Consider the following 22,371-nt stretch of genomic DNA (forward strand, 5'->3'; position numbering starts at 1 on the left):
TCTCTCTCCCTCTCTCTCACACACACACACATACACACACCTGAAACAAAAACTTGGAAAACTACCTTAAGCACTTGCATTAATCAATTTTATTTTTTTAAAAACTACTTGTTTCACATCATGAGAATGATTTTGCACCCCACCAATGGACTGTGATCCTCATTTTGGAGTATATCTGTAGGGAATGTATTAGTCTCTTTCCCACCACTGAGATAAAATACCTGACACCAGCAACTTACTGGAAGAGAGATTTATTTTGGCTTATGGATTCAGTGTTCAGTCCATAATTGACTGGCTCCAAGGCAAAAACAGCAATGTAGAAGGGCATGGCAGAGGAAAGCTGCTCAATTCATGGTGGTGAGGATACAAACAAAGAGGAAAGGAGCCAGGACAAGGATACATCTTTTCAGATTATGTCCCTGGTGACCTTCTCCCTTGCAACCAGACCCCAACTCCTAATAAAGCTTTGAGTTGGGAACTCATTGGTGGATTAATTCACTGGTAAGTTTAGTGCTCCCATGGTCCAATCACTTTACAAAATCCAAGTTCTGAATTTAAAAGACACATTTTAGATATAAATCATAACAAGATTATAGGTCCATTTTTCTGAGCACCCTAATCTTATATATCTGTTTGGATTCTCTGACTTTTGATGATCTCCAAACTTTTGTGTCCTTAAATATCAATAGCTTATGGGTCAGAAAGTAGATCAGGTTGAGCCTTATATTTAGAGGTTGACAGGGTATATAGCATTCTATTGCTTTAAAAATAACACACAACTGGTGAGTTTAGGAAATTCCTAGACTATAATTTATAACCCAGATAAAGAACCATGATTCATATTTTGCCTTAGATAACTGAAAAAATACCATAAAAACAAATAAAAGATGACCTGTGCCAGTTGTTAAATCAAGTCTTTCTCCTAAAAGAAAATGCAAGAAAATTTACAATTTGCAGGATCTACATGGCATATAAATGGGAGTCAATCAAAATAGTCAAAAACAGAAAACTAATTACATAAGTAATGATACAACCATAAAATACATATCCATAAAAATTGTGTTTCTAACCACATTTAGTCACCTAAAATTTATTTATGCATATTTGTACCATGATATTTATTTATTATATGTACATTATAATATACATTCATATTCTTATGGGTAGCTACCTCACATCTGTATAAAAACAACAAGAGACACTAGGAGTTATTTTAATTTTCTTCTTTTTATGTTTCTCTTTTCAAAAACTTCTACCACTAACATTATTTTTATACTCAGAAAAAAACCCAATATTTTAGCCAGGTGCTTATTGGTCTTTCTTGATTCTTTTAATGCTTCTGGTGATCTTCCAGTAGCTATCATATTTCACTGGGTGATTTGTGAGATGAAACAGTGTCCAGCAGTGGTAAGTGGTAGAAAAGATAAGTCTAAAGGCTATTTGCCCCTCTTGGCAAAAAGAGACTCATTGATTCACGTCTGTGATTCATCCAATCTTCATCATTGTACTTGACTCTGAAAACAATAAAAATTATAATGATGAATTTCACTGGATCTTTTCTCTCGGCCGGGCAGCGTTCTGAGCACTATAAAGATACCAATGTATTTGGTTATTGCAATAACATTATGAGGTACCCCCATTACTCTCCCTGTTTCCACATGAGGAAATTAAGGTATGGAGAGAGTGAGTTTTCCAGATGGCACAGCTGCTGGGTAGGGGACCACTGGAGTAAGCCCACACACACCATGCAGTACTTGAATGTATGTGTTATGGTTTGTTTATAGATGTCCCCCTAAAACTTCATGCAGTCATAGGGCTTTTTCAGAGGTGGCTGAATCTAGAGTGTGTGACACTGAGAGTTGGCACTGCCCTAATGCCAATAGTCACAGTGGCACAGTGACACAGGTCAACAAGTAGAGATTGTCTAAGGAGGAGGTAAGCTTGCCCAGGAGCCCTGCGGAGCTGCCTGTGAGGGATGCAGAGAGCCTCATGTCATGACAGGCAGGAGAAGTCAGGCTTGTGATTCCCATGTGGGGCAGCTGTTTCCAAGAGACTCCCTTCTCTCCAGCGATCATCTTCCAGTCAGCTGGTAGAAGTCACTCCCAAGCTCCCCACATCTCTCTTCCTTAAAATTAGTGCAGTCAAATGAAATATCTGATGGAGAAGTGCCCAAATAAGTGCTGAGTCTGTTTCTTGGGTTGTTATACAATGTATTTTCTCCCTATATTGTCATCAAAGACAAATCTCATTTTATGCTCTCCACATGTCTAAATACAGTTCAGGGAATGTATGCAAGGTTTACTTAACAAAGAATCCCCCTTTAATTCCTGTGAGGTGACACATTATTCTGGTGGGGCAATGTAGGTTTCTGTGGCAAATGTTCCCACATCCAGCTAATCCAAGAGTATGTAATTGTGACACACTAGACATATCTTAATGCTCAGGGCCTCACCTTACTTTGGAAAGACAGAGACTTTTGCTATATATTTAATATATACTACTTGTTTAAAAACTAATAAAAAGAAAAAAGTCACATTTAGAAAATTTTTTACAAAAAGCCAGTCTGGAAGCAGAGCCTGGGGACAGTGGCAATAAGCTGGTGAGAGGCACAGCCTCCACCAAAAACCTTTGGCCACCTCTACTACTCAAAGAGTGACCTCTGATGTAATCGCGCATTTTATAGACTTTCTGTTGTTTCCAGTACTGTGGTCTTAACACATCCAAGTGCCACACTCTCAAACACTACTGCCAAAGCACCAAATTTAGGGACCGTGTGTATCACACTCACATGTCCCCTTCTCATCTCACAACACAATGATGGTAGTGAAAATGCACAAGAGAAGACCACTACTCAGAACAGTTAAAAGACAGAACACAAACGGTGTTATTTCTCCTCTCTTCCACCTTATTGGTTCATCCTTCAAGGACTTCCTTTATGCTTCCTTGCTACCATTTTATTATCTGAGGATTAATTGAGTTAATATAGTAAAATAAAACAATGCCTGTCTCACGTTAAGTACCATACTGCTATGAGTTGCTCTTGTTGTGTGAAGCATTTGCATTAATATATTAATGTTAATATGGATATTATCACATCTCTGACTATGCCTGATGCCTGTTTGCATGCTCTTTTTCTATCCCCAGACCTTAGTCTTTTCTCCCACTCTATATAATTACTCTTAAAATTACTATATAATTAATACTTATAATTACTTTACTGCCATTCTTCCCCACTGAAATGTAAGCTCCATGAAGGTGGTATCCATTTCTAAGGAGAAAGGCTCTGAAGATTAGCTCCTTAGCAGCTGGAGGACTAAGAGATAGGAATGTTCCTTCAGGGAAGGAAGAGAAAGAGAAGAAGCCTTCTTTTAGATCATCCCCAAACTATGGCTACAGGCAGTCTGTGCTACATAGATGCTGTCACTGGCTGATTTAAAACCATTGTGGGGCCTTGTAGTAAAAAGAGAAAGGTAACAGGAAGAGGGGAAGGGAGAAAAGAAAATGAGGACCAAGAAGAACTGGACATCATGGCTGACACAATCCGCTTGCTCTTTATCTACTAATCCTTGTTTGTTTTTCTGCACAGCCACAGAGCCAGTCTGCATTTCCTTGTTTCCTAGGAAAGTGGGTGGGGCTAAACCTGAGATTTGGCCAAGGAAGAAAGGCAGAAATGATAAGCATCACTTCCAGGCCCAATTCATAACAATTTCTCTCATAGAGGCATTTTTTTTTCTTTCTTCCTCTGTCTGTTAGCTTGATATTGAGACTCCAGGAGAAATCTCAGAGGCCCAAGGATGCTCTAAATCCAAGGTGGAAGGAGACTTTCTCTCTGGAAGCCTAGAGAGGAGCCCCATTCCTCATTATGACACAACACATTGTAACAGGTGATGAACTGCTATAGTATTTAGCCACTAATTGATACAACAGCAATTATTACTTGCTGTCTTAGCTATTTTCTCTCCTTGCTCAGACAAAATATCTGACACCCAAAGTTAACAGGGAAAAGGTTTATTTAGCTCACCACAGGTAGAGGTTTCAGTCCATAATTGTCTGGCTCCAAGGCATGGTGGTGTGGCAGAGAGGCCTTGCAGAACAGAAACAGTTCCAGGTGGCCAGATGCCCCTTTTATCTTATTCAGACTACTTAGGCCAGCTAGCACTCACACCCTTAATCCAAGTGCCCTCAGGCCTGGCATAACAACATGAATCAATCAAACACTCTAGATTCAGCCACCTCTGAAAAAGCCCCACCTATATCTAAAAAAAGCCATCACACTTCCTTAGTTTTGATCTAAGGGTTTTTTTGAAGCAAGCTCAACATTGCCAGTTCATAGTAGTACAAACCCTCCACTAGTCCATAATGACTAGGCCCTAATGCCAGATCTGGTTTCCTCCTGAATAAATAACGAATTACCCCTAGCAAACCTCAAATACCTCAAAACTTTGGAACCACTAGCTGGCTCCACTGGGACCCCCCCCCCCAAAATCAGGATTTTATGTTCAGCATTTTTTTCATTGGTTCATCATTGCCATCCCCCAACCCCTACTCAGTCCTTATCCCCCTAAACTTGCTATGTTCTTTGTTTCCTTTGTTTTTCTCCATGACACTCACTTTCCAACATGCAAGTATTTCCCAGGGTCACTGTTTTTCTGTGTTAGGAGAGTCCTGGCCCAGGGCAGGGATTTTGCATCTCCTGACCTATACACAATAGAGATCAATGTTTGGTACATAGAAGGTATTCAAAACCTTTCTCAGATAGATTGATCAATCATTATCATGCACCTATTGTGAAGCAGTCTAAGTGATAGACCCTAGGGATATTATGGTGATTAAATCAGAGATCAGAGCCTGGGGTTGAGGTGGGGGTGATAGCTAGATAAGTAACGATAATTAAATGCAAACTGTGCAACACTTGGGCAGAGCAGCTAGGAGAGGATGCTCAGAGACACTTTCTGGAGAAGGCAGCAGCCAAGCAGATGCCTGTACAATGAGTATGAGTTCTCCAGTCAGAAATGAAAGAAAAAATTCCAAGAAGGAGGTCTAGCATATGGATTAGGCAGGGAGCCAGGGAAAGCTGGATGTGTGTATATCTGACTGCAGGACACAGCAAGACAGAGAGAGGGACAGAAGAGACTCCAAGAAGGGGCAGGGATAGATAGAGCAAGTCAATCCATGAATGTCTTAGGAGCTTGTAGAGTATCCTGAAGGCAAGATAAAACTTTCAAATCCATTCCAGATCACCCTTGCAACCAGTTCACTTGCTAGCAGGATGGGGACCCATTGCCAGTGCCTCTCATTTACAGGGGATTAAATTCCAGCCTTATTTGTGTTTAGAACTAACTAGGTCAAGTTCAGTCTAGTCTAGAGTCCTAGGCACTCTCTTCAAACTCTCCAAAAAATCCCATATGCTGTTTTCTGCTAGGCAATTTTGAACCACACTTGAGGCTACCAGATTTTCTTCCATCGAAGATCTTCAAACGCTCATTATCTGTATAAAATTCCTAAACACAATTTTATTATATATTTTTTAATTTTAAAAAATTATTTCGCTGCATTAAAGCACAAATGTGTTTGTTGTGTTTCAAAATCTAGTACCAAGGTCCATGACCTCACTTGTTTAAGCAAGTCTAACAATAAAACTAAAAATTTATTTAAAAATTAACAATTTCAATATTTTTATGTTCTATTCTATACCTGAATTTAGGCCAATGAAAGTATAAATACGAATGGAAAAGTAAGGAGAAGAAAATAAAGGGAGAAGGGGAGGAGAGGAAGAAAAAAAAGTGAGAAAAAAGTTTATTCTTATTGCTCTGGAATCCATTTTTTTTTACTGTTGGAGAACACGATGTAGTCAGAGGATGACCCTAGGGCTCTCAGCCATTGGGTCAAGGTTTTACTCAGGGCTGCTTCTTCTAGGCAAGTGTCTCCCTTGGAATGAAACAAGCCTCGTCATTTCTGTCCCTTCATCCCTTCTGAGCCAGCTGTGAGGAGATCTAATATAGGGCACAAATGACAATAGTGAGATGAAGCCAAACCTTTCCACGAACTATTCTCCAAGTTGCTCTCTGGATGATAAGGCTACACAACAAGTCTTTAAAGGAGCAAAAAAAAGGTTCATTCTTTTTTCTCTTTCTCAGAACTGGGATGGGGAATAGTAGAAAAGTAGTTCACTCTCCAAATTGACTTCCTGTTTCCTAACTTATGATCAACCCATAGTGCTTGAGAACATATCGAGCTGATTTTCAGAATCTAAAGAATTTAGTCAGAGCCTTGAATGTCTTGTAGGAAAGGTCACAGGCAACTGTATATTCTACCTAATCTAATTTTATGATTAATCATCCAGTATTATACACACTGAAGATTTTAAAAGCTTTCAATGCCTTTTAATTTAGGATTCTTGGATTGTCTGATAATGTGCTGAATGTATATACCATTCCAACTCTGGAAGAGTAAAGATTGATAGTTGTGTTTTTTATATCCTTAGGAATATACCTAAATAAATAAATAAGTGTGGAAAAACATGCATTTCTTCTAAATCTATTGGATAAGTACAATATAACCAATTGTCTTTTTTATATTAAATAATTTATAAAATTCTTATTATTTTTCATAGACTAACTCCCACCAAGGTCTCTCATCATAAGCTGCCTTGAGTCCTTTTAGTGTAAGGACAATTATAAATAAATATTATTTGAAAAAAATAAAAGTATAAATAAATAAATATTATTTGGCAAACAGCAGTAAACACAGTGCTTTATATTCATCTTAATCTTTACCCACCTCCAGAAGTTATGTGCTGTCCCTCATGCTCAAGGTGCAGATGAGCAGAGATATGAATGACTTGCCTCAGTCTCACATCCCAAAAATGGAGACTGGAGTCAAACCTGAAGATTCTGTCAAGAGACTGCACTATGTTTATCATGGAACAATGTTTTTGCAACTACTTTCCCTATATGATACCATTTCTGGAGAGTATTCTTTAGTTACTATTTCATTTCATCTTTTCCGTTTATGAGTAGGTAATTAGTAGCATAGTACAGGATCAGGGTAGTTCAATAAAGCTAAAAAATATTATAAAATTGATATATAACTCATATATAGACACTCATAGACTGTCTACAAATAGGAAATTGTGTCACTAAAAATGTATTATTTTTAGTAAAGAATTCAGTATGAAGAGGTTGTTCTGGCATAGCCTATGAAAGACTTTCAAAGCATTTGTTTTATCTATTACAATTAGATATTCTCTAGAAACTCGCAAATGCAACTAATTATTTTAGCATTTTTATGGTGAGGGAAAAAAATTATTTGTTACTCAATGACTATCAAGGGAACCCCAGAGATAGACTCTTTTTTTGGTACAAAATGTGTCTTAAGAGTTTCATTACTTTGAATTTAGAGCTTGAATTTAGAATAGGTTTAAAAAGTTGTCAGAGAAAAGTTTCATTACATTAAGATAGGAACATAGATTATGTGCATATAAAAAACAAGAAAAAGACTGCAGTTTCATTTTAAAGTGACTACACATATTGAAATGAATTACAAGATTACTAAATAATACCAACTTCCTTAAATAATAAACATATCCATTATCTTCTATGCTTATTCATGGTTCTATGTAGCTATATTACCTGGCTGCATCAGAGTTGTTTATATTAACAGCAGCCCTTAAACACAGCAGGCAGTTGTCTTCCCTCCAGTATAAGGAGAAAAACTAGTCATATAAACCTACATGGTCCTCAGGGCCCACACATGCATATGACGTATCCATCCATTTTACAGATCTAAAGTGACCAAGGCAAAACTATTTACTGCCTTTCTCTTAAGGCAACCATACATTCTCTAACCTGATAGTCAATGGTCAATATAAGCTGTATAGAAATATACTTCCATCAAGAACGTTTTTTAGTATTTTGTATTTTGTAAACTCCACGTTAGAAAGTGTACAGGTACTCAAAGATTAGGCATTAATTTCCTCAATTTAATGTTCATCTAAATTCTTCAAGTTATACATTGTGAGGTCAGTTTTTATTATTAATTAATTATATTAAAATTATTATTTATAATTCTATTATAAATTATATTAAAATAATTTAATTTTTAAATGATATTATTTAATTTAGTTCAATTAACTTACAATTTTAAAATTATAGTAGTGTTTACTCATCTGACCAATAAATCTAGTAAAAGGTTAATTCAAATTGATTAGGTTTTTTAATAAAACAAATGCTAGGCTGCTGTAACTAAATTATGCTAACACTATTTTTATATTATAATAAAGATATAGAACCATTTTAAAGCAATATTAAGTCAGTGAATTCTTCCAAAAAGTAATCTTAATTAAAAACATGATTTTCCTTATAAAAATGTATACCATGTATAGAAAATTTTGTTGTTTTTAAATAGTGAAGTACTTTTTTTATTCCTTTAATCTGTTAACTAAAACCACTAATTAGTCATGCTGAAACTTTTCTTTCAGTTACAACCTAAAGAGATAGAACTGCTAAAGACTTTTTTGAAAGAATTCTTTTAGGAGAATTCTTTAGAAAAATTGGAGTTTTTAATTTAAACTGATGTATTTTAAAATTTTATATAAGCCACATAAAATTTGAATGTACATTATAATTTATTAATATCCTGTTGAAATGCACAATTTGCTCAAACTTACTTGCATTCATGAAATAGAAAACATTTTCAATTGTCCTGCAAATTAGATGAGCGAAGTGTTTTACAAGAACAGTATTTAAGATACATGAAAGCAGCCAAAAGCCTGTGTTTCCCCCAAAATAACCCCTAACAACCTTGAAAACTAGAGACCAAAAATGCCAACCCCAATCAGCCTATCCTTGTCTTATCTGCCTTACAAAATAGCCAAAATAGCAGAATAGTGAGGTTTAATCTTTTGCACGACTTTGGCCATCACCATCATAACAACCAGCTAGGGCTTATTTTCTGATTAAGCCTTATTTTCAGAGAAACACAGAATCTATTAAGTATATATGTTGACTAGTTAAAGAAAGGTATGTAATTAAGATTAGAAATCCTGGCCTGGGGATTTAGCTCAGTGTTGCAGCACCATGCCTCAAAATCACAAGGTCCTGAGTTCGATCCCCAGTATCAAAAAAAAAAAAAATTAGAGATCCTTTAGGAATTACCATTGCTGAGAATATAAATCTCTAACCTTATAAGTTTGGTAGAAAATTCCAGGTTCATGCCATATACCTTATAATAAACTTATTGTTTAGAAAATGTGAAATCTACAGTATGCTTTATATGAATATTGGAAGCACCGTCTTTTTTCTGACTCAGTTTTATCTGTAATGACGTGCTTTCTCTCTTCTCTGTAATATTACATAAAGAGTCTGAAGAAACAATAATTTGGAATCACTAAACCATGAACTCTAGAACACTAGAGTCAGAAAATTTTGTTTCTTTGGTTTCCTTCTTGTCCTAAGTCTTTTCTTAGGCCTGACAGTTTATTAAAGTCAAAAGTTACTGTAGGCTGCCATTTTATATGTGGATTATCTTTGACACAAACTGCTACTTTTACATATATTGACAACCATTTGGACATATATCGTGTAAAGACATACGCAGACACACACAAAAAAAGTTCTGGAAGCAGGAAAGAAGCCTACAAACTCAGGCCCATGGTGGATCCCATCAATGATCAGAGAAAAACCACTAACTCCCAGATTCTGTTCCCAAATTCACAAAGTATCAACAATCCTTAGACAAACACCAACAAACTTCTAAAAAATAATAAATAAACCACATTTGCAGCCCTCACCAGCAACTAATCAGAATGAGAACCAGAACAGGAAACAAACTTGGGCAAGGCTAAATAAAGTTTTAGCATGCAAGAGCCAAGAAAACATAAGCAAAAACCTCAGAGGAAAAAGCTAAGAGAGAAGTGCTTGCAGGCCACATTGCTGTGGATTCCTGTTACATTCAAACATTATCTGGTGAAATCCCCAAAAATAAATGGTCAGTTATTGATTAGCCTACTGTTTCCTTGTATTAAGGAGAGCATTACTTCATCACACACAACGAAAGTAGCATTTATATGAGTGAAAAGACCAGAGGGGAACAACTTCCATTCTGCCTACGAACAGTAAATCCTGTTCCAGTTTTTGTTTAACTGATTAGTTGCAGTTAGAACAGAGGTTAGGCTGAAATGAACATCAATCCTTCCACAAACCACCTAGGGGCATAGCAAAGACAGCTGTGAAGGGCTCTACAAATCGTGAGGCTTGGTTGTGGAGCCTGTGTGACAAGTATCGCTAATGTCTTGTATTTGCATTTTCACCTTAAATGCTGCACCATTTCTCGTAGGAATCTCGGGTAACTCAAATCAGGCAGCCAGTGATTGCAAAGCAGTCTTCAAGGCAGGCAGCGTTTATTTTACACTCCCATATCAAAGAAAACTGGAGATTTCAGGTCACAGGGTCTTTTCTGTAATTTTGTAACACAAAGTACAGGGTGTCTTACTAAAATTGTAAAACTACTTTATTCGTAACATTTTGCTTGTACTTTCCAACATTAAGGGAGAAAGCAATTTCTAGATGCAGAAAATATTTCAGACTTTAAAAGATGAGTAAAGAGCTTCTATTTCATCTTAAAATCTCTATGTGGAACAAAGATCCTAAGAGCTAAAAGGAAGGTTGAATTTCCCAGTCCCGGAAAACAGCCTGCATTGTCAGACTTGGAAGCACTCCAGACTAGGCTACTCCTACCGGCTTCTCTATTGTCTCACCTTTGTTCTAGGACCTGCCCGGAGCTGTTTGCGTTCAAGGTTTCCCAATTGATCTAGCGCTTCCAGCTGCTCTTTCCAGAAATTGAGCTTTTCAAACCTTGATGGCTCCTTCTAAGAACCATACCTTTAGTTCAACACTACAGCAACTATGGCAGACGGGGAAGCCTGAGATTTATGCAAAGAACTGTTTTCGGTCTGCATAGGCAGACTAGTGAGATACATATTGGGGACATTAAATGTCTAGCTCACTACTAACACCTTAGTCCCATTAAAATGTAATCTTTTTTAACAGCGGTCCCGTTGTCATTCAGGTATGCTTCACCTGCCACCCCCACCAACACCCAATAGTACGTGAAAACAGCTCTTTTTGGGGAAAATAGGTGGCTCTTAAAAGAGCCTTTGGTGATAGAGAAAGCATACTTGCCAAATTCACTTGGAGCTGGTATACTTGGTGACGGCCTTGGTGCCCTCGGACACGGCGTGCTTGGCCAGCTCGCCTGGCAGCAGCAGCCGCACGGCCGTCTGGATCTCCCGCGACGTGATGGTCGAACGCTTGTTGTAATGCGCCAGGCGCGACGCCTCGCCGGCGATGCGCTCGAAGATGTCGTTGACGAAAGAGTTCATGATGCCCATGGCCTTGGACGAGATGCCGGTGTCGGGGTGGACCTGCTTGAGCACCTTGTACACGTAGACGGAGTAGCTCTCCTTGCGGCTGCGCTTGCGCTTCTTGCCGTCCTTCTTCTGCGCCTTGGTCACTGCCTTCTTCGAGCCCTTCTTCGGGGCGGGCGCGGACTTCGCTGGCTCTGGCATGTTTAAGATCTCAAAATACAAGTAGAATGAAAGTACCAAGCGGATTTCTGCTATTTATAGAGCATTTATGCTAATGAGGGATTCAGAGAGACTCTTAGATAATTGGAAGAAAAACGGCGAGGCCGTCATACATGGGCAGAACCATGCAAATAAAGGATGGAAATGCAACTTTTCTATTGGCTACTTTCCTGATGCTTTTTCTAGCCAATCAGACAGTGTTATTTACGATCCAGGAAATGGCTATAAAAGCCGCCATGTTTTACATTCTTCCCTACTGCATTTGCTTTTTTGTGAACCTTGTCTGTGTTTTTGTTTGAGATGTCTGGACGCGGCAAGCAGGGAGGTAAAGCCCGCGCCAAAGCCAAATCTCGCTCTTCCCGCGCTGGGCTGCAGTTCCCCGTGGGCCGCGTGCACCGCCTGCTCCGCAAGGGCAACTACGCCGAGCGCGTGGGCGCCGGCGCCCCGGTGTACCTGGCGGCCGTGCTCGAGTACCTGACGGCTGAGATCCTGGAGCTGGCGGGCAACGCGGCGCGCGACAACAAGAAGACGCGCATCATCCCGCGCCACCTGCAGCTGGCCATCCGCAACGACGAGGAGCTCAACAAGCTGCTGGGCAAGGTGACGATCGCGCAGGGTGGCGTGCTGCCCAACATCCAGGCCGTGCTGCTGCCCAAGAAGACCGAGAGCCACCACAAGGCCAAGGGCAAGTGATTTGATAAGCATCTGAGCTTCCGGAAACCACTCTAAACCCAAAGGCTCTTTTCAGAGCCCCCACCCATTCAAATGAAGAGCCAAAAACACTTACAGGTCCTACCAAGGTAAGTTTTAAGGAAGAAAGGGTTAGTGTTACTGATCGGATGTGGTGGCGTATGCTTGTAGTTGCAGCACTAGGAAGACTGAGGCAGAATTGCCGCGAGGTAGAGACCACCTGGGCTATAGTGAGTTCAAGGCCAGCCTGAGCTACATAGCAAGATCCTGTCTGAAAAACAAATTGGCAGGAAACGGGAATTAGGCAATTGTTGACAGTAGACTATTCTTAAAAGAGCATATTGTACAGTTGAATGATTGACTAATAATCACCCAGAGCTAGCTGGAGAGTAAAGTGACATGAAAACTTAAGATTCCCGTAAAAAGCATGAGATTCTCAGAAAAACTCCCTGACATTTTAACTTTTGACATAAGCTGCGTGTAGATTGTGCCTTGGCTAACTTCATTCCCTAATAACCTGATATTCAAAGACCTGTACTACATAGTAGAAATATTTTGGGTAGTTGAAATCCCTAGGTTCCAACCCAGGCTAAAAAGCAATTGTAGAGGGACCCCAGGCCTCAGACACTTTTGTTACTATAATAGGTATCTGGTAATAATTTCTCCAACCACAAGAAGTGCAGATCTGGGGCCGTGCAAAAACCTCTAGCGTACTGTTCTGGGTTCTTAGTCCTACTGGGCTTTAGGAAGACATGGTATGTGACTTGAACGGGAAATGGCCATTGAGGGACGCACAGTGGCTAAAGGCTAGCCAATGCCCTTGGGCTTCCACTGGCCAAGCAGGCCAGCCAAGTAATCGAAGGCTTCTGGAACTCTACAGAAGCATTTTTTTTTTTTTTTGTACCAGGGATCAAACTCTGGACCTTGTGCTTGCAAGGCAGGTGGTGGAACCACTGAGCTAAATCCCTGGCCCATCTATGGAAGCATTTTGAGTGGAGTCGTTTGTCTAGAGTTCAAAGCCATATGCGGTGTAAAGAATTTTTTTTTTTTTAATCCAAGCAGAAGCTGGTTCCTGTGGACACATCTTTCCAGATGTTGACATCTCTCCCCTGCATTCTTGTGGCAACCTCTACTTTCCTATTTTGCCCCAGCAGCATCCTAAAAAGGAAACAATTGAGAGTCGTGGCACTTGGTGAAGGCAAGGAAAAACCAAAAATAATATTGATGAACACATATTAAAATTCTCTGAGGTGTTTTTTAAAACACAGTGATTGTACAGGCTGGGCTGAGGATCATCAGACTGGGAGGAAGTCTGACCTCTTAAGTGTCCTGGCCCGGGTCGCCTGTGAGGATCACGTTCTTTCAGCCTAGCATTTCTTGTATGTGGAAACACTTGGGGGTTTTAGGTTGAAATTACTTCATTTGAGGCTTGGGACCCTTTTCATTTACTTGCCAGGCTGCCCTGGAACCCAGCCCCCACACGCCCTAGGTGTGTGACCTGGGCCTAGTTACTTCACTACTCTCTGCTGCCATCTCGTTTCTTTATTCACCTTGCTATGAGAAAAACCCAGTTCAGCAGTGTGGGTTTAGAAATCAAAACAAAGGCTGATCAAGAGAGATGTTGTGTTGGGCATTTACTGTATAAGACACGTTTTTGTATACTCCCAGCATATGGGCTCATTTAATATATTTCAGAGGTAGGTTATATCCCTATAACATTTATGGTGAGGAAACAGAAACATTAAAATACTTAAGTCCCAAGGTCAGGAATCTAGAACTTATAATGGCGATTTTTTTCATAACCACACTTTTCTTTGAAGGGAAAGTCAGAAAAATGGAAACGAAAAATAAAATCAATATGCAGTGTGTGAACTTTACCCACGTACTAGAATGTTTCTGATGCCATCCTAAACTCTGAAGAATTTAAGGAGAGTTGATTTTCCCCAGAATCTACATAAAGAGATAAATCTACAATGCATTAGCACAGTGAACCCAGAAAAAAAGCCAGTAATGTTTGATTTAGGGTGTGATAAATGAAACAAAGGGACTTGGTTTGGTAGGAGATGGTTTTCTAAGGGCTACAAGAATTGATAAACTGATTTATTATGGTGAGTAAGGAAAGAAGATTGGGAAGACTAGGTTTGAATTCTCTGGACTCCAATAACAAAACTTTTTTTTTGATTGTTTAGTAGTCAATGATACATTTAGTAGTCAATGATACTTTGTTAACCAGAATGTTTTCATATTTAGCAAGACCTACATAAAATAAAGGACTTCATCTTGTTAAATTGTAGATAATCAGCATAGATCATGCCACACAAGAGACCTTACTTACTACAGGGACACAGATTAAATGTTGAGCTCAGTGAATCCCAGGCTAGACAGCCAGGAAGCCCTGTGTCCTACAAAGACAGTTTCTCACCAGGAAGACATTAAGCAGTCACACATACTGTCAAAAACAAAGAGAGTTCTTATCTGATACTTAACTGGATAGTCTGCATTTGTGTTTGCTGAATCTGGCAACCTTATCTAAAGGGCAAAATTACAGTATCTTCTCTAGGAGTCTGGGCCTTTTAGCCATGGGGAGTTGTATTTGAGAAATCGAGAAGAGTAGGTACCTTGAGAAAGACCAACTCATTACACAGAAAAGAGTCTATAAGCTTTCTATACATGTGAGGAAGGCTGTGCAGGAAGTTTCCAGATACATTTGCTTTGATTTCTTCTTTTCCTTTGGTTTCAAACCTTATTACCAAGAGATGCCAAGATCCCAAGGGGCTGCTAAAAACAGCAATTCTTGAAATAAAAGGATAGTGTCAAAGTTTTATATCGCTGATTGAGTGCTCACCTGGCCTTGCCTCGATGAAGGAATGAGTGAGGGCTCTCGTGACTCTTCTTACAAGGGCATAAGCTCTACAGAATTTGGGCTCCATCCTAACCACTTTCTTTACCCCTAATAACTTTCTAAAGGACCTGTCTCCATATAACTGTCACATTGGAATTTCAAGCTTCAACATATGAATTAGGGGAGCACAAATCAGTCTAGCATTTCCTCCCGGAGCAACAAAGTTCATCTGTCTCTCATGCAAAGTGCTTTCATTCCATCCTAACAAATCCAGTTTTATCCCATTCCAGCATCACTTCTATAGTCAAAAGTATCATCTGTATCATCTATTATACGAGTGAAGCTCATGGTACAATTCATCCTGAGTGAAAATTTCTTTCTAGCTGTAAAACTGTAAAACCACACGTTTTTTCCTCCAAAAACACAATTATGGAACAGATCTTGTCTAGATCTTTCCATCCCAAAGGGACAGATAATGAAGAAGTAAAGGTTCTCGCTTCAGCAGCACATATACTAGAAAGAAGTAAAGGATGATGGGTCCTACATAAGTCCATGAACTGGTGGGCAAAGCCCATTAGCTCTTATATCTAGAGAATAAGCCTCCTCAGCCCAATGTCCTGCCACTGAGGCCTACTAGGGTGGCAGTGTTACCCATGGCTCTTTGTGCAGCCTGCCACTTCTCTGCAGACCTTGCTCCTCCAGTTTGCAGTGTGTGCTCCTGAGCAGTTCCGTAGGGACTGGCCCCTGCATATCTCCAAAAGGTGGAGGTAGAGCAGCTCTCCTTCAGTCCTACCTCCTCTATCCTGTCTGTCCACTCAGAGCCTGAGGTGGAAGTGAAAGCCCCAATGGTCTCTGCAGTGCCTTTGAGTCCCTTCTTCCCTTATTCTTAAGAATAGTACACATTTATAGCTGGAGAGCTCTAGAGTCTTATCCTCTAGAATGGAAAAAGCCTGACGACCTTCCCTCCTTTTCATTTTCTATGTTTAGTTTAAAGTGGCAGCATCTCTGCTGGCATCTCGTCTTTCTTTTCAGCTTCTGCTGAGATGGCTGATTAAGTCCCTAGTCCTAGGACATTTCTATTAAGTGGTTACTCAACTGTACCTCTTTAAGAATACTTTTCTCTAGGGGCCAGGAATTTAGCTCAGTGGTTCTGGCGCTGACCTTGCAAGCGCAAGGTCCCACGTTCAATCCCTGGTACCCCCCAAAAAAGAACAACTTTCTCAACTTTAATAATACAGATGAGCTGACAATTTTCCAAATCTCCAAGTTTTAGTTCATTTTACTTAACAATTCCTAATTCAATTCTTCTCTTTCCTGTAGCATCTTACTATAAGGAGTAAGCAGAACCCAAACTGCACTTTCCAAACTTTACATGGAAATCTGCTCTGCTGAATATCCATTTTGTTGCTTGTAAATTCTGTCTTCCAAGAAACACTAGAATACAGTTCAGCCAGGTTTGTACCACTTTAAAGGAAAAATCACCTTTCCTTTGGTTTCTGACAACCTGTCCCTCATTTCCAAAACTTCATAAGAATGGTCTTTAATGCTCATACTTGAACCAACATTTTGTTCATGAATATTTATGTATTCTCTAGAAAAATGGAAGTTTTCTCTCCAGTTCTCTTCTTTCCTTTCTTAACCTTCACCAGAATTGCCTTTCACATTTATCAACAGTCCTTTCACAGCAAATGACTTTTTCTAGCATGAACCTCAAGACCCAGCCTTTACCTTTTGCCTAGTGCAAAAGCCACTTCCACAGGTTTAGATGTTTATTGTGGCTATGCCCCATTTTCTTGGTAGCCAATCCATCAGTCGGCTTGGGCTGACATAGCAAACTACCAGACTGGGTAGCTTAAACAACAGAAAAGTATTTCTTCACCATTCTAGAGGCAATCAGTGCCCACATGGTCACTTTCCTGTTAGGCTCTCTTCCTGGTTTACACTTTATCCCCTAGGTCCCAAGCAGATGAACATGTTCACGCTCTCTTTTATTTAATAGCTTGAGCTGAAAGTATAAGGCTTTGACTTTATGCCACCGCAAGTAGTCCTTGCATTAAATATCTGCCTCAAAGTGATCAGTCTGACCTGTGCTCTAAATTTTAGAAATCCAGAGCTTGGTTTGGGTCCCTGCTTATTATTCTGTCTCCTTGATGACTTCATGAATATTGCAGTTTCAAAGACCGTATAACAACAGTAAACCTCCAATTTTACATCTCCAATCCTGACATTTCCCTGAAATGCGAACATCCATCTACAAACTTTTACTTGATATTCTCACTTGGAACTCAGGCCTCTACACAACACAGCGGTACCATAGTGCTCCCTAAGCCAGTTATCTCTTCCTGACTTCTTAAACACAAGAAGTAACACAAACGTAATTTCCCTTGCTCAAATCAAGATTCTAGGAGTGAGACTTGCTGTTATTCCTCCATCTCCACAAACACAAACCAATCGTTAGTCATGTCACCTACCTCTTCAACAGATTAACTTACGCCTCCACACTTCTTCCTATGACCTGAGAACTCACACAAGACCACCTCTGGCCTCTGTCCATCTCTTGTTCTTTGCTCTGTTCCAGAAAGGTAATCCCTCTTCCAACTACACAGCTAAGCCCCACTGCTTCCTGATATTTGTATTGCTGATTTCAATCTCTGATCCTCTGACTTTTCTTCTGGTAGTTCATTTTCACCCTTCAAATCTCAGAACTTCCTTAAACAATCCTATCTAAATAGATTTACCTAGAATGACTGAAGATCTAAAAAGATGACCAAAAAAAAAAAAGCCAAAAGTGGGGCCAGATGGGACAAGCCTGTAATCCCATCACTGAGGGAGGCTGAAGCAAGAGAGTCACAAGTTCATGTCCCACTTGGGCAACTTAGTGAAAATATGTCTCAAGCTTAAAAAAAAAAAACAACAAGTATAAAATATAAATATCAGATGACATTTTAAGAGGCCTTTTGCATACCTCAGTGTGTATGTGTCTTTTGGGTGAGGGGTGTCATTATTAAGAAAGAAAGAAAAGAAAGAAAGAAAGAAAGAAGAAAGAAAGAAAGAGTATATAGGAAAGTGTACAGACCATATAAGTGAAAGAGATTTAATATACAATATATATAAATAAAACGTACAATAAATTGAGATAAAGGATTTACAAAATAATGCATATAAAGTTAATGATCTCACTTGACAACTGCAAAATGTTAGGAAAAGCCAAACAGTGTACCATGAAAAAGGAATAAACAGAGTATTTTATATCCTTTATTAAATTCAAATGGCCAATACATTTGGAGAAAAAAACTTCTAGTAGTTAAGTTATGGACATTGCAGCAATGAAAGAATACCATTTCTCCCCTACAGATAGAGAACCACTAAAACCAGTGAGATCAGTACTATCGAGGGTAAGAAATAGCTGCCACTGTCATGCAGTCTTCAAGAAGTTACCCCCAGTGACATCTCTGAATCTTGATTATAGACTCTTGGGGAGGAAAGTATCTATCAACTAACAATAAATGCAAAACTAGATAAAGGGATGTGTCTGAGAACTGTTTTCAACACTGTAATGAAAAAAATCTAATTATAGTTGTAAGTCACCTAAATAACATAAAAAAAGGTTTACTTAAACTACGGGACATCTATCCACACTCTGGACTATTTATGGGGCTCCCAAGAATAGTAAGGCAGTGAGACAGAGTCACATACACAACAGAGGAAAATAAATAAAGATTAAAAAAAAATTGGAAGAAAATCCATCACACTATTTATCTTAAGGAAATAAAAATAGATGAAATGTGAAAAGATTAGTAACCTATACAGAAATGTGTTTGTCAAATGTTAAAATGATCATGTATTGATCTTGTAACTTAAACCATAAAAAGAGAAAAAACTAAGTTCTCTCTTTCCACTTTCCACCCCTAATTTTTTTTTCAGTGATCCTGATAAGTTTATGTAAAATACAGTCTGAGATAATTTTATCATTTCTTTTGTTATACATGTCTCCCCACTATACTCTGTTAAATTAAGCAGTGAGCTGGTCTGTCTGTAAACTGTTATGTCCCAGCACGTTGCAGAAGGCTCGGAATTTTTGTGCTCTCAAATGTCTGGTCAGTGAATGTTTTAGCCACAATAGCCCTTTCACTGCCCAGGCCATGGTTATCCAAATTTCTTTATAAAAATATCTACTCACAAATCATTGCTAATATGTTACCTACTCACTTACCTGGGTACCAGGAACACAGGGAAATTCAAAAGTACATTTTGTTTGTTTTTCCACATTCTGCTTTCCCCTGTTTCTGCACTAACCTGTCCAGATTTAGTGTCATAATAATCCTCAGGGGCCAGGGATTTAGCTCAGTGGTTCTGCCACCTGCCTCAAAAGTGCAAGGTCCTGAGCTTGATCTCTGGTGCCAAAAAAAAAAATAATAACCCTCAGTTTCCCCAAAGTATTGTAGCTGTTAAATCCTTAACAGGCTTGTTCTCTGCTCTCTGGGTCATACATAAAATAATCCTTTCTAAAATGCCCTGAGTCTATGGCAGATAGATGATTGGTTAAAATGATGGAAAGAGGAGGGTCACATAGCTGGCATGTGCAGCCAAATCAATGCTGTTTCACTCATTTAAATGTCTACTTGCAGTAAGGAAAACTCACTGGTTTTTATATTCTAATTGCTGGGATTATTCAGTTAACATTTTCATCTCCAGGGTAAATTTGTTGAAAAATTAGATTTTACTCAATTCTATACTCTGGCGCTTCACATGCTTCCCATAAAATAGACCGTTGATAAATACTTGAAACAAATACTAGAAATAAACATGTTAACAACCAAACATATTTGCACAGAATGGGGTATTCACTATCTAATGTATAGGAACCGGTGGCTCTATTCCCAGTTTATGTACCATTTTAGTCATCACTTGGTCATAAATTCTAGTAGCTAAATTTGGAGAGAATATATATGACTAGTTCTAGAGCTATTCTGTCCGATACAACAATCATTAACAACCCATGACATTTTAAATTTAAATTTAATAATTAAAAGTTCATTTTCACAGTCTTACCACATTTCAGGTTGCTAGAGGATACTGTATTGGACAGTGTTATGGTTTGAGTTTAGATGTACCCCTAAAGCCTCATGTGGTCATAGGCTTGATCTAGAGTATGTGAAGTTGGAATTGATTCACAATGCAATGCTAGGCTCAAGGGCACTAGGATTAAGAGTGTGAGTCCTACCCACACTAAGTTGTCTGAATAAGATAAAAAGGGCAGAAAGACGCTGTTGAACCCCCTTGTTACCTTTGCTGCCTTGTGCACGCCATGTTGTTTCTCATCTGTGATGCTTGTTTGCCATCCCAGCCTGAGAGCCAGCTGATTATGACCTGAAATCTCTATGAACTGTAAGCTAAATAAACCCCTTCCTTTTTAACTTTGGGTGTCGGGTATTTTGTCTCAGCAAATGAGAGGAAAGTAATTAACACAAACAGTATGGATATACAACAGTCTATCATCACAGAAATTCTGCTGGCTAACACTGGTCTAGGTATTTCTTGTACCTTTGAACTAACAAGTATACTTAACCAGTTTTGTCCAGGTGGCATCTGAGGATAAGTTGACCAGATAAAATATAGGACAACACTGAAATCTGAATTTCAGATAAGCAACAATAATTATTTTAGTATAAGTATGTCCTACTCCAGTACTGCATCATACACACACACACACACACACACACACACACACACACACAAACTGTCAAAAACAAAGAGAGTTCTTATCTGAAACTTAACTGGATAGTCTGCATTTGTATTTGCTAAATCTGGCAACCTTATCTAAAGGGCAAAATTACAGTATCTTCTCTAGGAGTCTGGGTCTTTTAGCCATGAGGAGTTGTATTTGAGGAATTGAGAAGAATAGATACCTGGAGAAAGACCAACTCATTACACGGAAAAGAGTCTATAAGCTTTCTATACATGTGAAGAAGGCTGTGCAGGAAGTTTCCAGATACATTTGCTTTGATTTCTTCTTTTCCTTTGGTTTCAAACCTTATTACCAAGAGATGCCAAGATCCCAAGGGGCTGCTAAAAACAGCAATTCTTGAAATAAAAGGATAGTGTCAAAGTTTTATATGACTGATTGATTCTGAACATACAATTTTTTTCTTATTAAAACTTACTCTAGATTTGTTTCTTTGTGTTTACACATGTGTACTGGAAATAGGAGGGGGGGGGATGATATTATCAAAAGGAACTTTGGTCCCTACAAAATGTGTCTAAAACAAATGATACATTCACAGAGTTCAAACACCTTGAAATAACAAGGTATATAGTAAGAATCTATCCCTCCATCTCCCTAGTTGATCAAATTTTTCACTTACATATCTTCCCGGTGTAAATTTTTGCTGATGACAGTCAGGAATTAATATATGTTTTGTGTCTTCCCTCCCTCCTTTTTATTCTTGAAATGGAAGCAGGTTGTATACATTGGTTTGCATTACTGTTTTAGTTAAAAAAAGAAAAAAGCTTCCCATACATGTTCGAGTGGTAATACAACCCAAGTCTGTAAATTAGTTTATGCAACCCCTCCTGCATTAGTCAGAGCTCTCCAGAGAGACAGAATCAGTGGGGAAAAGGGAGAGAGAAAGACAAAAGGGATTTATGAGGGATGTTGGCACACTCAATTACGAAGGTTGAGAGAAGTTCTATAACTGACTATTTGCAGACTGAAGACCCTGGGTAGGAGGTAACAATGCTGAGTCCAAGTCCAAAGGCCCCAGAAGGAATGAAGGACAGACACTGTGTTTCTCTCTGTTCAAAGCCAGAGCCTGAAATCCAGTGGGTCGCTGGTGTTAAGTGCTAACTCCAGAGGCCAGAGAGCCAGAACATGTAATGTCCAAGTGAAGAAGAGAGTGTCTCCCAACTCCAGGAGAGAGAACAATCATCATTCTTGTTTATGTTCCCTCCAGGCTTCCAATTGATTGGATGATAGTCACCCACAATGAAGGTAGATTTTTCTCCCACCACCAAGGTCCATCAACCCATGACTTGTGGTATTAAGTTTATAACACATGAACTTGGTGGGGGAGCAAACTATAGCCTCTTCATTACTGGTAGGCACTTGAGTTGTTTCCAGTCTTGCTATTAAAATAATTCTGGAATGATTAAACTTAAGTCATAATTAAATTGAAATTACTCATATCCTGCTGGGATGGTGGATAGCGAACTAAAATTCATATCACTCTTGGATTGAACTTGGGATTCTTCCCCT

At 39.0% G+C, this 22,371-nt stretch overlaps 2 protein-coding genes across 5 annotated transcripts; one reads left to right on the forward strand and one right to left on the reverse strand.

The window, feature by feature from the left end:
• Positions 1-71: 71 nt before the first annotated feature.
• On the reverse strand, positions 72-11,607 carry LOC101703959 (histone H2B type 1-C/E/F/G/I). Of its 4 annotated transcripts, none has more exons than XR_015439384.1 (3): positions 11,181-11,607; positions 10,310-10,455; positions 72-1,514 (listed from the first exon to the last, which is right to left on the reverse strand). XR_015439384.1 is itself a non-coding variant. In XM_004847549.4 (2 exons), exon 1 carries the CDS (start codon positions 11,564-11,566, stop codon positions 11,186-11,188), a length of 381 nt encoding a protein of 126 aa, XP_004847606.1. In that variant the 5' UTR covers positions 11,567-11,607; the 3' UTR covers positions 72-1,514; positions 11,181-11,185. The 4 variants fall into 4 exon arrangements, 2 of the variants coding, with proteins under 2 accessions (XP_004847606.1, XP_004847607.1); XR_015439383.1 differs by having other exon boundaries at positions 11,177-11,607; XM_004847549.4 differs by lacking the exon at positions 10,310-10,455.
• Positions 11,608-11,831: 224 nt separating this feature from the next.
• Positions 11,832-12,353, forward strand: LOC101703584 (histone H2A type 1). The gene has a single exon (XM_004847548.4). It carries the CDS (start codon positions 11,885-11,887, stop codon positions 12,275-12,277), a length of 393 nt encoding a protein of 130 aa, XP_004847605.1. The 5' UTR covers positions 11,832-11,884; the 3' UTR covers positions 12,278-12,353.
• Positions 12,354-22,371: the final 10,018 nt, after the last annotated feature.

The sequence above is a fragment of the Heterocephalus glaber genome, unplaced genomic scaffold (genome assembly GCF_053883595.1).
Source record: "Heterocephalus glaber isolate CG9 unplaced genomic scaffold, H.glaber_assembly_v1.0 deba00001472, whole genome shotgun sequence".
Classification (NCBI taxonomy): domain Eukaryota; kingdom Metazoa; phylum Chordata; class Mammalia; order Rodentia; family Bathyergidae; genus Heterocephalus; species Heterocephalus glaber.

Bases quoted from the DNA above. Each gene is read 5' to 3' on its own strand.
- LOC101703959 (XM_004847549.4), bottom strand. From the start codon at position 11,566: ATGCCAGAGCCAGCGAAGTCCGCGCCCGCCCCGAAGAAGGGCTCGAAG.
- LOC101703584 (XM_004847548.4), top strand. From the start codon at position 11,885: ATGTCTGGACGCGGCAAGCAGGGAGGTAAAGCCCGCGCCAAAGCCAAA.